At 39.6% G+C, this 13081-nt stretch overlaps 1 protein-coding gene across 3 annotated transcripts; it reads left to right on the top strand.

The window, feature by feature from the left end:
• Nucleotides 1–1399: 1399 nt before the first annotated feature.
• Nucleotides 1400–12674, top strand: vegfab (vascular endothelial growth factor Ab). Of its 3 annotated transcripts, none has more exons than XM_079817889.1 (8): nucleotides 1400–2167; nucleotides 3508–3550; nucleotides 4140–4336; nucleotides 5560–5636; nucleotides 6019–6051; nucleotides 8071–8130; nucleotides 10463–10606; nucleotides 11153–12674. In XM_079817889.1, the coding sequence occupies exons 1-8, from the start codon at nucleotides 2000–2002 to the stop codon at nucleotides 11172–11174; spliced, it is 744 nt and encodes a 247-aa protein (XP_079674015.1). In that variant the 5' UTR covers nucleotides 1400–1999; the 3' UTR covers nucleotides 11175–12674. The 3 variants fall into 3 exon arrangements, with proteins under 3 accessions (XP_079674015.1, XP_079674014.1, XP_079674016.1); XM_079817888.1 differs by having other exon boundaries at nucleotides 10460–10606; XM_079817890.1 differs by lacking the exon at nucleotides 8071–8130 and having other exon boundaries at nucleotides 10460–10606.
• Nucleotides 12675–13081: the final 407 nt, after the last annotated feature.

The following is a 13081-nucleotide window of genomic DNA, read 5'->3' as shown; positions in this document are numbered from 1 at the left end:
AGATGCTTTTAGAGTAGTGAACCGAATGTCATCAAGTCTAAGAGGAATGTATGTATTGGGATGAGAGAAGGAATCCTGTTTGAAAGCACTTGCACATTACAATCTATCCAGGCTATTCACAACTGCCTACGTGTGAAACTGCCACAAGGGGAAAACTTTTCTCTACTGCTGAGAGGCTATATATATCGGAAAAATATATCCCTTGATCTGAAATATGGAAATATAACGACGAATATGGAAACCGTGATGTCGCTTTGTTTATTCGAACTGTGGTGTTGTTGAGTCTCGCGCCAGCTGGCCGGGCTGACCACGGCTCACATGTCCAGCGTGCGCTAGAAGCGAGTCCGTCGTTCCTACGCGCGCGCGTGCGTGCAACCACACACCTGTACGTGGTGATGGACACACACACACACACACACACACACACACACACACTTACACATGTGATCACACCCTCATTACTTAGCACTATTTCCGTTTTCCATGCAACCTTGCAGATGACCGAGAAGCCCCAAAAAGGCGTCATGCAGCGCTCCCGTCATGTGATGCCGATGATATTCAAACTGGGATTAACGTTACGCACATATCCTAGGCTACTGTAGACCGCTATGCTTCTGCACGTACGACCTATCATTAGGCAGCTGATATTGATTAATTATTTACATGTTTTTGAAATATTATAAGGAAACAAATTAAGCCCTATATCATGCCCTATTCCATGTTGTCATTCAAGAAAATGGGGGAAATGAAAATGAAATTCGTTTTTTTTCCTCACTCAAATTGTTATAACGATAAGATCATGTTTTTTTTTATTTTGTTTTTTTTTTATTAAAGCAACATATTTTTTTTTCACAGGTGGTCTATTTTTTTTACTCTAATCATGATCTTGTAACAAAATAAATGGGTTTATTTTACTATAACGTGGGTTTACTATACATTGTCCGCTAACTTAGCAAATACACAAATAGACTATATAAATAATATACTATTAAGAATAATTAAATAATTTTGAAACAATTTAAATTATTTTATTAGAACATACACTGAGCTACGAGTGGCCAGTGCGTCCCTACGGACAACGATCATCATTCAGAAATATTTGACCGTTGAATTCTGCGATTGACCAATCAAAGTCAAGTATTTCAGAGAGCCATGTAATATATACAAACTTGCAATGAGAGGGATAACTGTTTGCTCGTGTGATTAATATCTGATTGATGCCAACTATGCATGCAGAGAGTGAGACCTCTCGTTTCACAAAAAGCTCTTACAGTTATCAATAAGTCAACATCTGCGCATTGAACTTAACTGAGACACTGATCAACCGATCCGTCCACGCTGACACCACTATGGCCACGCCCATCCCAGTGACTCGTCCAATGGCGTGAGTTTCAATCTCACTGCGGTGCCGACAGCTGAAGCTGTTCGTTAAAACCGGGGAACGGCGGCGTCCCTGATCATTCATAACGGCAAGAGGGAGAACTTGAGAATCAAGCCGACAAATCAAACAGGAAGCGGAATTAAAGCAATGTTCATAGGGACTAGAAGTGCGCTTGGATTTCGCATTCTCTCTCCAGCGTCTTTGTGTTCTCACTGGTATCACTGTATGCTCCACTAATAATACAGTGTTGGCGATACTGAAAGTTGTATCAGCGAGTGAGTTTCTTATCCGTTCTGCGTCCTTTTCCCAAATGAACCCAACGCACTTGGAGACGGGCGGCAGGCTAAGCATGGGATTACTTTTGTGATGTGGATTGTAATAGTCTTGGAAGAAAAAATTGAGATACTTCTCAACAATGTGAGAGGACCTGCGTCCTGGATTCTCATATTTCTGGATATTCTGAAAATCATCGGCAACAGCTGAGAGACGTTTTAACATATTTTCCTTGGATCTCACGCGCTCTCTCAGGTGTCTGCATGCGTGTTGTGGGACCAACATGGGATTCTTGTTGCCCCTATAGGTCGGACCCCGTGTGAAGAAGAAGCCTCTACTCATGCCATGTCTAACTTGCTCTCTGAGACCTTTACCAATGCGTTTGCTAAAGTCCGCCTATCATCGGATAGGGTTTTAAAAAGAGTTATTCGCCTTTTAAATTCAATCATGAACTTGGCCGTTCGCGTGCTCCAGTTATTTATTGTGACGCTTCTGTATTTTTCAGCTGTCAAGGTAAGTTATATATAACCCTATGCATATATATAGAGAGAGAAAGACGCTGATGTATAGGTTGAGTTCTTAATAGTGTTATTTCGAGTGTAATGTGCCTGCGCCACTATATTGGACGTCCTTGTGTTTCCCCTTGCGAGGTCATTGACCATGTTTTGCCAAGCTCTTCAAAACTACTTGACTAAGCAAATCTGACCATCCCACATTGAGGCAGTTAACACTGTAGACAGGTTACAACCGGGGGAATCCGGCGATATACTCAATCAGAGTGTATTCAACTGTTTGGAAGTTTGTTGTCGATTTTGGTGAAGGCCCTATCATAGCCACCTTAGTGATATTATTACGCTTTAAAGGCGCAGCTACAGTATAGCCCTTCTGACGGACCGGGCACCGGCATACCCGGCCTCAGGAGACCACAATATAGAGAGAGATAAATAATTTCAGCCCACCTTCAGAAAATCTTCACCAAACAGACTTTTTCTTGATGAAATTAGAAACTTTATATTCAGGGGTATGAATGAATACAAATTAAATGGTTAACCAGTTATCGGTTTGATGAGAAGTTTGTCAATGCTCTGTAAAAAGTGGTCAGTTTAATTAACTTAAAACAAATGAGGAAACCCGTTGCTTTAAGATTATTAAGTAGCCTAATTACGTAGAATTGTCAAGTTCACATAACTCAATTTTTTTCAGGTTTCCTCACTTTTTTTAAGTTAAGGCAACTGATCACTTTTGACAGTGTGGCATCCTGTGATTCTCAGACATTAATTCACAAGTAATGTCTGTGAAACTTAAACGCAAGTTTATTAAAGTGAGATTGAAGGGGGGGAAAACCTTAATTGAGAAGTGCATTTGTCTCCATGTCTCTGAAATTTAAAGTTTGAGATCCGACACAAGTCTCTAATGCAGAGTTCAAGTCAAGTTTTCACTTGTGACTAAAGACTATCAAGGCCAAGTCTAAGTCAAGTCTCTGATCTTTCAAGGCCAAGTCTGATTAAGTCTCAAGTCTCTTTTTAAAATACTACAGGTTAATGTTATTATTGTTGATATGTGCACTGGAAGAACATTATTTTTAAAAAGCAATGTTTAAATGTATACATAAGCAAACAGAAGCATTATTTGTCATATCTAGACTTATGTTTTTTATTAACTTTTGCTTTTAAATGAAATTTAGGTAATTTGTTGCATCATCCCAAACCCAAAGCAATGATGCTGTGGTGAATAACTAGTCAAACCTGTTGGGCCACTTTTTATTCACAATTGTGAACAGCTATATATAACTGAACACAGTCTTTAAATATGAATTTATGACTAAATGTTTTTTTTTTTTTTTTTAACCACAGAGTGCCTACATACCCAGGGAGGGAGGCAAAAGCACATATGATGGTGAGTTTCCGCTTGAACTCAATTGTGTCATCCAGAGACTGGACACATACAGAGTCCCTGAGCACAGCGCCCTCTGGTGGATGGGTGAAGGAGGGCATTGCTGTGCCTTTAATCAAACTGACACTGTATAGTTTAGGATAAATTGTAGTATTTATTAGAAGCTCACAATCCAGTGTGGTTTGTATTACATCTTAACACACAAATCTCCAAGGAATAATTTCAAGTGAGCATTGCCAAAACGCTCATTGCTCAATATCTGCTAAGCCCAGAGAACCAGACTACACATTATTAAATTACGATTGACTTAAGTGTTTTTCTTCTTCGTGTCAATAGGAGACTCACACAGCTGTAAACAATATACACACAGGCTACTTTGCAGTCTTTTTTTTGTTTATTTGTTTGTATTTTTGAGCGCAACAAGGAATGTACATGGACACCCCGGCCAATCACAAATTCCTAGAAGGGCTCCCAGATTTCCAAACAGAGTTGAAAAGGGCCTTGACGAAATTGTGCAACTCTTGGCCAAAAAGGTCCTACATTGTCCAAAAAAAAAAAAAAAACTGATTTCCCCATTTTCTCTAACTTGCAGTGGTGCCATTCATGGAGGTGTATAACAAGTCACTTTGTCGTCCTCGGGAGTTGCTGGTGGAAATTCAACAGGAATACCCTGATGACATCGAGCACATCTTCATACCATCCTGTGTGGTTCTCACCCGCTGTGCTGGGTGCTGTAATGATGAGATGATGGAATGCACCCCCACCGTCACATACAACATTACCTTGGAGGTCAGAGACCCCTAACTTCTAGACTGTTGCTCTCCATTTCTCTCTATTTTATTTTATCCCACTATCTGTCTGAATCTTGTTAAGTCTACTTTTTGGAAACCCTACACTCCTCTACTTTGTCTCCCACACTCAAACCCTTTATCTCTCTCTTTTTGGCCAAGCTAACAGGGTTTCTTCTGAATGAGAGTAGCCAATTTTTAGGTAGTGTTGAATGTAGCTTTTACTTAAAGGGAGAGTTCACCCAAAGTTGAAGATCTTGTAATAATTTACTCACCCTCATGTTGTTCCAAACCTGTATGTGTTTCTTTCTTCTGCTGAGCACAAATGAAGATATTTTAAAGGGACCTATTATGCAAAATTCTCTTCTATAAGATGTTTTAACACCAATGTGTGTGAGAAAAACCAGCCTATATTGGTAAATAATTCCCATAAATCAAAAGCAGTCTCTTCAAACAAGCTGATTCAGATTCCCCCCTACAATGACATCATTGTAGGGAGAAGCCTCGCTCACAGCTGGTGAGTGAGAAGCACAGAGTCCGCCATTTCTGTATCCTCACTGTAGCAGCTGAAGTTGTACATATATCTGCACTAAAGAGGCATAAGTGTTGTGTTTTGGGATGTACTAATGCACATAAGAGTCCATAGACTTCCGCCATTTGAGTCACTGGGGACATCGTGGTTAAATTTCATTTTCGAAGGAAATGTCCTGAAGAAAATCTTATACGTTTGCGCCAAAAGTCAGCTCGATAAATGTTACATGAGTTCTGAAGAGAATACACATTTAAACAAACATAGTCAATCGTACGTTTAGGAGTCTGCACAAGCTGTCACATCCGTATTTTCACCTTTATTGCAATAGAGTACGTAACACAAATTCAATAGCATTCATAAAAGCAAGATGACAAGTTATAACCATAATAAATCTAAAACTTCACGTACACACTCTGGGGACAACAGATTTAATTTACATCCTGTAAAAAGGGGCATAATAGGTCTGCTTTAAAGAAGGTTGGTAGACTGTAGCCATTGACTTCCATATAATTGTTTTCCTATTATGGAAGTCAGTGGCAACCGTCAACTTTTTGATTACCAACATTATTTAAAATGTCATCTTTTGTGATGACAACGTTTTCATTTTGGGGCGAACTATCCCTTTAACACTAACACTGCCTGTATGTCTGTGATGTGGCGTTTTAATGTTTGTCTTTGCTTTTTTTCTGTAGATTAAAAGATTGAAACCACTCCGTCATCAAGGTGACTTTTTCATGAGTTTTGCAGAACACAGTGAATGCCAGTGTCGGTAAGAATCCTCATTTCTACGCTCATATATGCATATAGCTACCTAAATGGGGGCAACCCACTTCATGAAAAAAAAAAAAAATATAATAATAATATTTTTTTACTCTTGAGGAAAGTAAGTAAGATTTTCCCTTAAGGAAGACTGTCAGATTCAGTTAACTTTTGGGGACACATCATGTCATCTATTATCTGTCTGGTATTGTCTGCTCTATAATTGTATTTCTAAGTTTATTCAAGTAACTGAGGGGTATAAATGGACGTTTGTCTGTTCTGTTTTCTGTTTTGTGCATGTGTGGGTCTTTCATTGTGAGTCTGTTTGTTGTGTGCTCACAAACAAACATGTTCACTGAGGTAATGTCTCGCTCTTTTTGTTGCTCTTCCAGGCTGAAAAAAGATCTTCCAGAGAAAAGAGAAAAGTGAGTTCCATTATTCTAGTGTGGTGATGTGTGTGTGTGTGTGTGTGTGTGTGTCTGTGCTTCTTCTCTCGCATTATTTTGTCATTTCCCCCTTCATCGTTCTTGCATTCATTCTTGTTTCCTAATCTCTCTGCCTTTATCTCAGTCACTCTTATCTCCAGCTAGGTGTATTCCTTCCTGTTTTCCTTTTGTCCATGATCCTTTCATCTCATCTGCTTGCTTTTCATATTACATAAAGCCATAAAATCTGATCGTGAGAGAACAGTGGAACTCTTCACTGCTGTTTTTAAATACATCAACCGAGCTTACAGGTGATTTATATCGTAAAAATCGCTAGTGGCAAAACTGGCAAACTAAAGGCTATGCAAAAACTAGGACTGGGCAATAATATCTTTGCTGGCAATAGAAATTTAGACAGATATTGTCTAAAGATGCTCTTTAAAGTCATTTTGTGATCCGACTTCAATCAGCGAATCGGTTCTGATTCAACAATTTGTTTGTGTTATCACTCAAAAACAATTGCTCCTCTCAATAATAATAATAAAAAAAAGCTTTTTAAGCTATATTTCTCAACCCTAGCACAAGCTCAGAGCTCAAGCTTTTGTTAAATCCAGCCTTCTTCAGATGAACTGAGATACTCTCTGACCCTGACACCATTATCTGATCTCGCTTCCTTTTTTTGATGTCTTCATGTCGTTGCACGTTGCTTTCTCAAGTGTAAATTCAGCCCCTCGGGTTTGTAAAGAGCTGCGTGAACAGGTGTGCGAGTTTCGCCCGCTAGTTCAATGCCCTCGCCCCACATTCATCTCAGCGTCAGCTAAGCTCTGCTTTATGATCTGAGGTTCATTGAGGTAACAGAGGGATTTGTCATCTCTGAAGTGTCTTTACGTCCGGCGATAAGACAGTGTTTTCTGCGTTTGTTTATGAGCCCGTTTCCACTCCTCAGAGATACCGCAGCGGTCAGTCAACCTCCTTTTCTGATGACTCCCTCTCACCAGAGAATGTGGGCCAAAGTGTTTGAAAGTTTACTGAAGTTGAGGGTGTTGATCTTGTTGCTGATGTGTTAGGGGTCAGAGGTTATCTCTAGGGGTTTCAAAAGTTTTAATGCTTTCGGGTTCTGGTAAACAAGTGGCCCTTTGACACAGAGGCTGTTCCACGGTGGAGCAATGATTGAATCTGATCTATGTAAAGAATGAATGTAATCGTAGGGAATAACCAGACTGATTTGCCAGCTGTGTAGGAGCCGATTCAACTTTATAGTCCCGATGTTCTGTTCAAAAAGCTTCAACTTCGGCCTCCCTGCTTTCTACTTATTTTCATGGAGCATTGCAAACCGATATTGGTCAACCACTTATGCAAATAACCTTAAACAGATCGCAGCACATCAGTTTGTACACTGATTGCGAGATAGGGGAAAGTTCACATTCTTGCTGCCTGACGTGTCTGACGTGATATGCCAGGATTCTCAGCTATCTAAAAGATAAATGGACGTGTATGTCGCTATTATCGTGTGTTGATTTGCTGATTGATCAGTATTCTCGTTATAATGAAAGCGAGCTTTTGACGGTTTCCTTTAGACTTTACTAATATACGAGAGTTAAAACTCGTCCGTAGACTTTGAGCTTTGGCTCCGTTTGAATCGGTTTGTCTGTGTTTTGCACCAGCCAGGAATCCTGCTAACATTAGTGATGCTTTTGAAGATTTAATGCCTTGTTTATTTATTGAAACGTCTTCGTGAGAGAGAATCTGAGAAACTGGCGAATTTTCCCAGAGCCTGGCTGGCTTTTCATTTCAAATTCGTGTCTCGCATGCCCGGAGTTTGCTATTGTGTCAGGCACTTATACAAGAATGAGAAGAGAAAGATGCGTTTTAGTGGGACATGTTTACTGATGTTTCCATCTGGATCATTTTAGCACTACATTCACTGCAATCTGACTGTGTGGATGATCTTTTGCAACAACTCCGATTCAGTTTTTGTTTTTTCGATGTTCTTCTTTGTTTGTCATGTTCCCTTTTCAGAAAACCCCGGAAGGGCAAAGGGCAAAAGAGAAAGAAAAACCGTGAAAAAAAGCGGGATTTGTACGTCACCTCTGCGTTCGCCTCCTCTCACCTGCACCTGAGTGTGGCACTCTTGGTCGTCAAATTAATTTGGGAGGAGATTTTATGCCTCCTTTAATCAGTGCATTTGTCGGACGGTGTTAATTGCCATTAATCCATCAACTCCTCTGCCACTTAATTAAAACTGACCATGCCACAAAACCACATGCCCGATCTCTGCCCTCACAGAGCTTGCCTTACTAATGCAGAAGCACATGCTAAAACAATTAACATTAACAATATTCGGCCAAATTGTTTAGGAAATCTTTTTTTTTTTGTAAAAGGTACAAACCCAGTAGAGTGCAACAGTGACCGTCCACTTTAGTCAGAATTATTTCCCCATTCATTTTCCATTCAGTCTCCTCAGGCATCTTCAATAAAGAGTTTAAGCCTTTAACCAAACCAGTCAACTCCAAGATGAATCATAGGACAACAAACTTTGATTTGAACAAAGAAAGTGTTTGGAAAAAAAGTTGTCTTTTATGAGAGAATGTACTATTCATTCCACGCAGCGTTGTGAATGATGTAATCCAAACAAGAGCCACAATACACTAACAAGTCTGACAAGTCATTCATTGTGGGCATACAATAAAATATATAGAGACAATACAATTTGACATGAGGTTTTTATTGCAAAGTAATGCAAATGTATGGATTGTGGCTATGGAAACTCGTTGGATTTTGTCATTAGCAGTGCTTTATGGGAATGGACAGTCAGAAGCAACCTAGCGAAAAGCGATTCGTTCTCATTCCCAAGGTTGGTTCTCAGGTTCTCTTATTAGAGGGTCTTGCAGCATTTCATGGGAATACAGAAATCAAAAATTACAAAAGCATCATCTCTTACAGCATCTGAGCTTATGGTAGGAGTGTCTGTTTTTCAATGGGGAAAATGAATGGGATTTATATTTCTGGAGCCGTACAGTTGCGCTCTATAGGTTGTGCCACAGGACCCAATAAATCAAGCTCTATGATTGGAGGAGGTGAGCAGTGGGAAGATAGCCGACATAAAAACTCACGACCCACTCAGCATGGCTTTTAGTTGATGGTACTAATCTGTAACAATATTTCAGTTGGAATCACAACATTGTTTGTGCCGCTTCCTGTTTTTGGAATGTTTTTTGTTCTCCCATTATTTTATTTTTTATTGTATTAGAACCATCATCCTCACATTATTCTGTCCTCTCTGACATATGAGAAGGATTGTGTGAAGTGTGTTTTTTTTTTTTTTTGTAATTCATTGCTGTGAGTTTGGTTTTGTCATGCTGCGTGAGCTTTGCTGCACGGCATTACGAAAGTCAAACAGCCTGTTTACTTTGGTGCTTCTCCCAGTAATTGGAAAATGAGAAATGTTTCAATGAGAAAGAAAGAGCAAAGAAATGCGTACATGAGGACAATCTGCTCCTTTGAGACTGATGCGTTTGAGGTCGGTATTTTTCTGAGGGCTGGGGTTTGGGTTTTCATATAAAACAAATAAATAAATAAAAATGAGGTTTAAGGCCTGTTGAGACAAAGTTCATGAAAGTATGTTTTTGTTTGCACCACAACTATTCAAACTGAATTTTTGACATTCTCTGACAAGATTTGGATTTCAAATTTGGATGTCAAATATTATTGCGACTGAGATGCGGTGCTCATGTAGTTTTAAATCTGACATTTCCCTAACACGGTCCTCCTTCTCTCAATATTCCCGACCAAAGCACAAAAATGGGTAAACTAAAGTCTTGTGCATGTCGTTCTTTGTGTAAATAGGCCTTTAACATTGTTGTGATTTAAAGTCAGGTCAGGGTTGAATGTAGAATTTACAATGTGGCTTTGATAAGCCTGTCCTCAGAGCAATATTGACTTCAAATGAGGTCAGTTGGCACAAATGTGTGTGAATCTTCCTCTTGGTACTGTACATCTGTCCTGATGACCCTGATCCAACACTACACCAAGCAATAAACTGAAACACTGGATTCTCATGCACTGCACTCTCTCTGCCTTTTATTCCAGTATGCTTTTCTTAAATAGAAAGAGTGAAAATGAAACGGTGTGTTGTTGTTTTCATTATTTTCTTGCATCAACTGAGCTTGCAGGTGCATGGCCACATCCTGCCTATAACTTCAGCTATTTATCTCTACAAAACCCCCTCGGACCATCAGAAGGGGCGTAACCGTGGTACCCGACCAGGGTGGCTCAAAAAGTTTGCTGCTTGACTCACCGAGTGCCTGTGTGTGTATGTTTGGGTGAAAGTGTTTAATAATGGCCATGACTATGTGTCAGCAGTAATTTCCCCCCAATCCTCCTTTTGTCTCATTCTGTCTCTCTTCAGTAGTCAGTGTGAGCCTTGCTGTTCTACGTGCTCTGAAAGGAAAAGAAGGTTGTTTGTTCAAGACCCTGAGACGTGTCAGTGCTCCTGTAAACACTCTGAAGCCGACTGCAGGTCTAGACAACTAGAACTCAACGAAAGGACCTGCAGGTGTGTGTGTAAATCTACACTTTTTTGTGTATCTACACATGTTAGTGCAAGACTGGCTTTCCTGTTTTTGTGTTGTCATATACAACATCCCTTGACAAAAGGTGTGTTGCTCAGAGGCTCATCTTCCATTTAAAGCAATAGTTCATTCAGGAATGAAATTAAATCTGTCATCATTTACTCATCATCATGTTGTAAACCTATACGAGTTTCTTACTTCGGTAGAAGACAAATGGAGATGTTTGGCAGAATGTTCATACTGCCCTTTTCCCTTGAAAGTGACGGTTGCTGCTTCTTGAAAATCAACTTTGTCTCAGATCTTTCTCCTAAAAAATTGAAAGATATGTTGATTTACTTAGAGTGTACAAATTATTTGGTCTGGAAAAATGTTCAGTTCAGAAACATTGATGCATCTCTTCTGAAATTGTAGGAGACGCATGTAAGCCTTTATTTGGCAGGGACCTTAAGGTTTAATCTTCTTCCTTCTATCTTGGGTAAAACAATTGAGATGCAATATTTCATTTGTGATTTTTCTACTTGCTTTCCCAGATGTGACAAACCAAGGAGGTAAACCGAACTGACTTGAGAATGGACTCGTGACATGAAGGAATATTTCACCAATAATTCACAGCACTTTGAACTTTGGTCTCATTTTTCCATCACGGAGATATTGAGAGAATGAAGTGAATGGGTTGGGGGAGGTGGGGGTTTTAATAGTCAATGAAATGCTCTGTCTGTATATTTTCATGATTTTCATGTGTGTATTAAGCGAACCGAGAGACTGAAAGCACAGGATTTGATTTGCTGCTAAAGGGTCTTCGCAAAAAGACCTACGTAAACGTTTCTGATCTTGGCTGGCGTGCGTAAAGTCGTTCTCGAAATCGAAGTTGTACTCAACGAAACACATCACTGGATTTGGGTCTGCTGTGCGGTTTTTCATGTGAATCTAAATGTAAATGAGCGCAAACGGAACATTTGGAGGACTGCAACAATGCATCAGCGTCCACTACGCGCTGTGGAATCATTCCTCCCAGTACGTGAACACTTTTTTTAGAGATGGACAAATGACTGGAGTTTTGATGGTAGACTGAACTGATTCTGCTGTTGGAATGTCACACAGTGATGCCATGGAAACCCGCTGGCCGCTGTGGTAAATGTTTGCACCAGAGCTCTGACCTTGACGAGGCAAACCCAAGAGGATTTTGGTCATATTCACTCCTTAAAGGGATATTCATTCTTTGACATGTTTGGAAACCACTTTGAGTTGATCGTGTGATTAGATTCCATGCTTTCACACTACTGGGGATTTAAGACGACGATTTTGTGCTAGGTTTTCAGTTGTCGTTCAGCTAGTCTTGGAATTTTAATCCAAATCTATTCCCCCAAACAATTCAGTAATTTATGATTTTTTGTTGTTGTTGTTGTTGAATATTTTCAGTATTCTATCTCTTTGTATTTAATTTGACCTATTTATGTGCAGTGTTATGTTAAGATGGATCTTCTTGGCCTTTTTTCGTCTGCAAACCTCCACGGCTGTCTGGAGGAAAAAAAAAAAGCTTTTCATGCTGTTTTATTTTCCGTAGATGAACAGAGAAACATTCCTATTACTGATCAGTGAGTTATGTTGCCAACTGCCTAGACTTTGCCGCCTTACTGCAGATGTGTGTGTGTGTGCGTGTGTGCCGTGTGATCTCTAACAAACTGTGTAAATGTGATTTTGTGTGCATACGAGGCTAGTGTTTGTGTGCGTGCATGTGTGAGTACGTTTTGGCAAAACAGTCTTGATGTCAGTGTGACATACGTATTGAATAACAATATAGCAGCCAAATGTAAATATAGGCCAAACTCATGTCACCATTTACTTCTACTATAATAAGATCTAACAAGCTGAAACAGTATGCTCAAATGTGGTCTGGTTTGATTGGAGTTTTACAGTTTAAACATTATTTATTTACTCTATGTAAATATGTTGAATATTAACATCTTTTTTGTGTCTGTGTAATGTAGTACAGCATATTTATTTTCAAATTATATTGCCTTTTTTCTATAAAAAAAGTGGTTTGAAAACTCTAATAGTTTTGATGTGTCAGTACTTTACGATAATGTGAAAAGCACCTCAAGATCATGGTCTTGATTAACTCTTGATTCCAGAAGCATCATTGCCGTTCAGGAGCATGTATGATGAGAATTCTTCTAAACTTTTACTTTTACTTTTTGTGGTCCAATCGCCTTTTGCAAATCATTTGCTTTAAACTGAAAACTGTCATCATCTGCCCTGTTAGTTTAAAGGAACATGCCGACTTTTGGGGACTTTAGCTTATTCACCGTATCCCCCAGGGTTAGATAAGTCTATACATACCATTCTCATCTCTGTGCGTGCCATAACTCTGTCTGACGCACCCACCGCTAGCCTAGCTTAGCACAAAGACTGGAGGTAAATGGCTCCAGCTAGCCTACTGCTCAATAAGTGACAAAATA

This window comes from Gobio gobio (genome assembly GCF_949357685.1).
Source record: "Gobio gobio genome assembly, chromosome: 5".
Lineage (NCBI taxonomy): Eukaryota > Metazoa > Chordata > Actinopteri > Cypriniformes > Gobionidae > Gobio > Gobio gobio.
Note: the sequence above shows the minus strand (reverse complement) of the source record. Positions and strands in the feature narration are given on the sequence as shown.

Excerpts from the sequence above, each read along its gene's own strand:
- vegfab (XM_079817888.1), top strand. The coding sequence starts at position 2,000 with ATGTCTAACTTGCTCTCTGAGACCTTTACCAATGCGTTTGCTAAAGTC. Across the intron at positions 5,637-6,018 it reads CACAGTGAATGCCAGTGTCG|GCTGAAAAAAGATCTTCCAG; the intron begins GTAAGAATCCTC and ends TTGCTCTTCCAG. Across the intron at positions 10,607-11,152 it reads CTCAACGAAAGGACCTGCAG|ATGTGACAAACCAAGGAGGT; the intron begins GTGTGTGTGTAA and ends TTGCTTTCCCAG.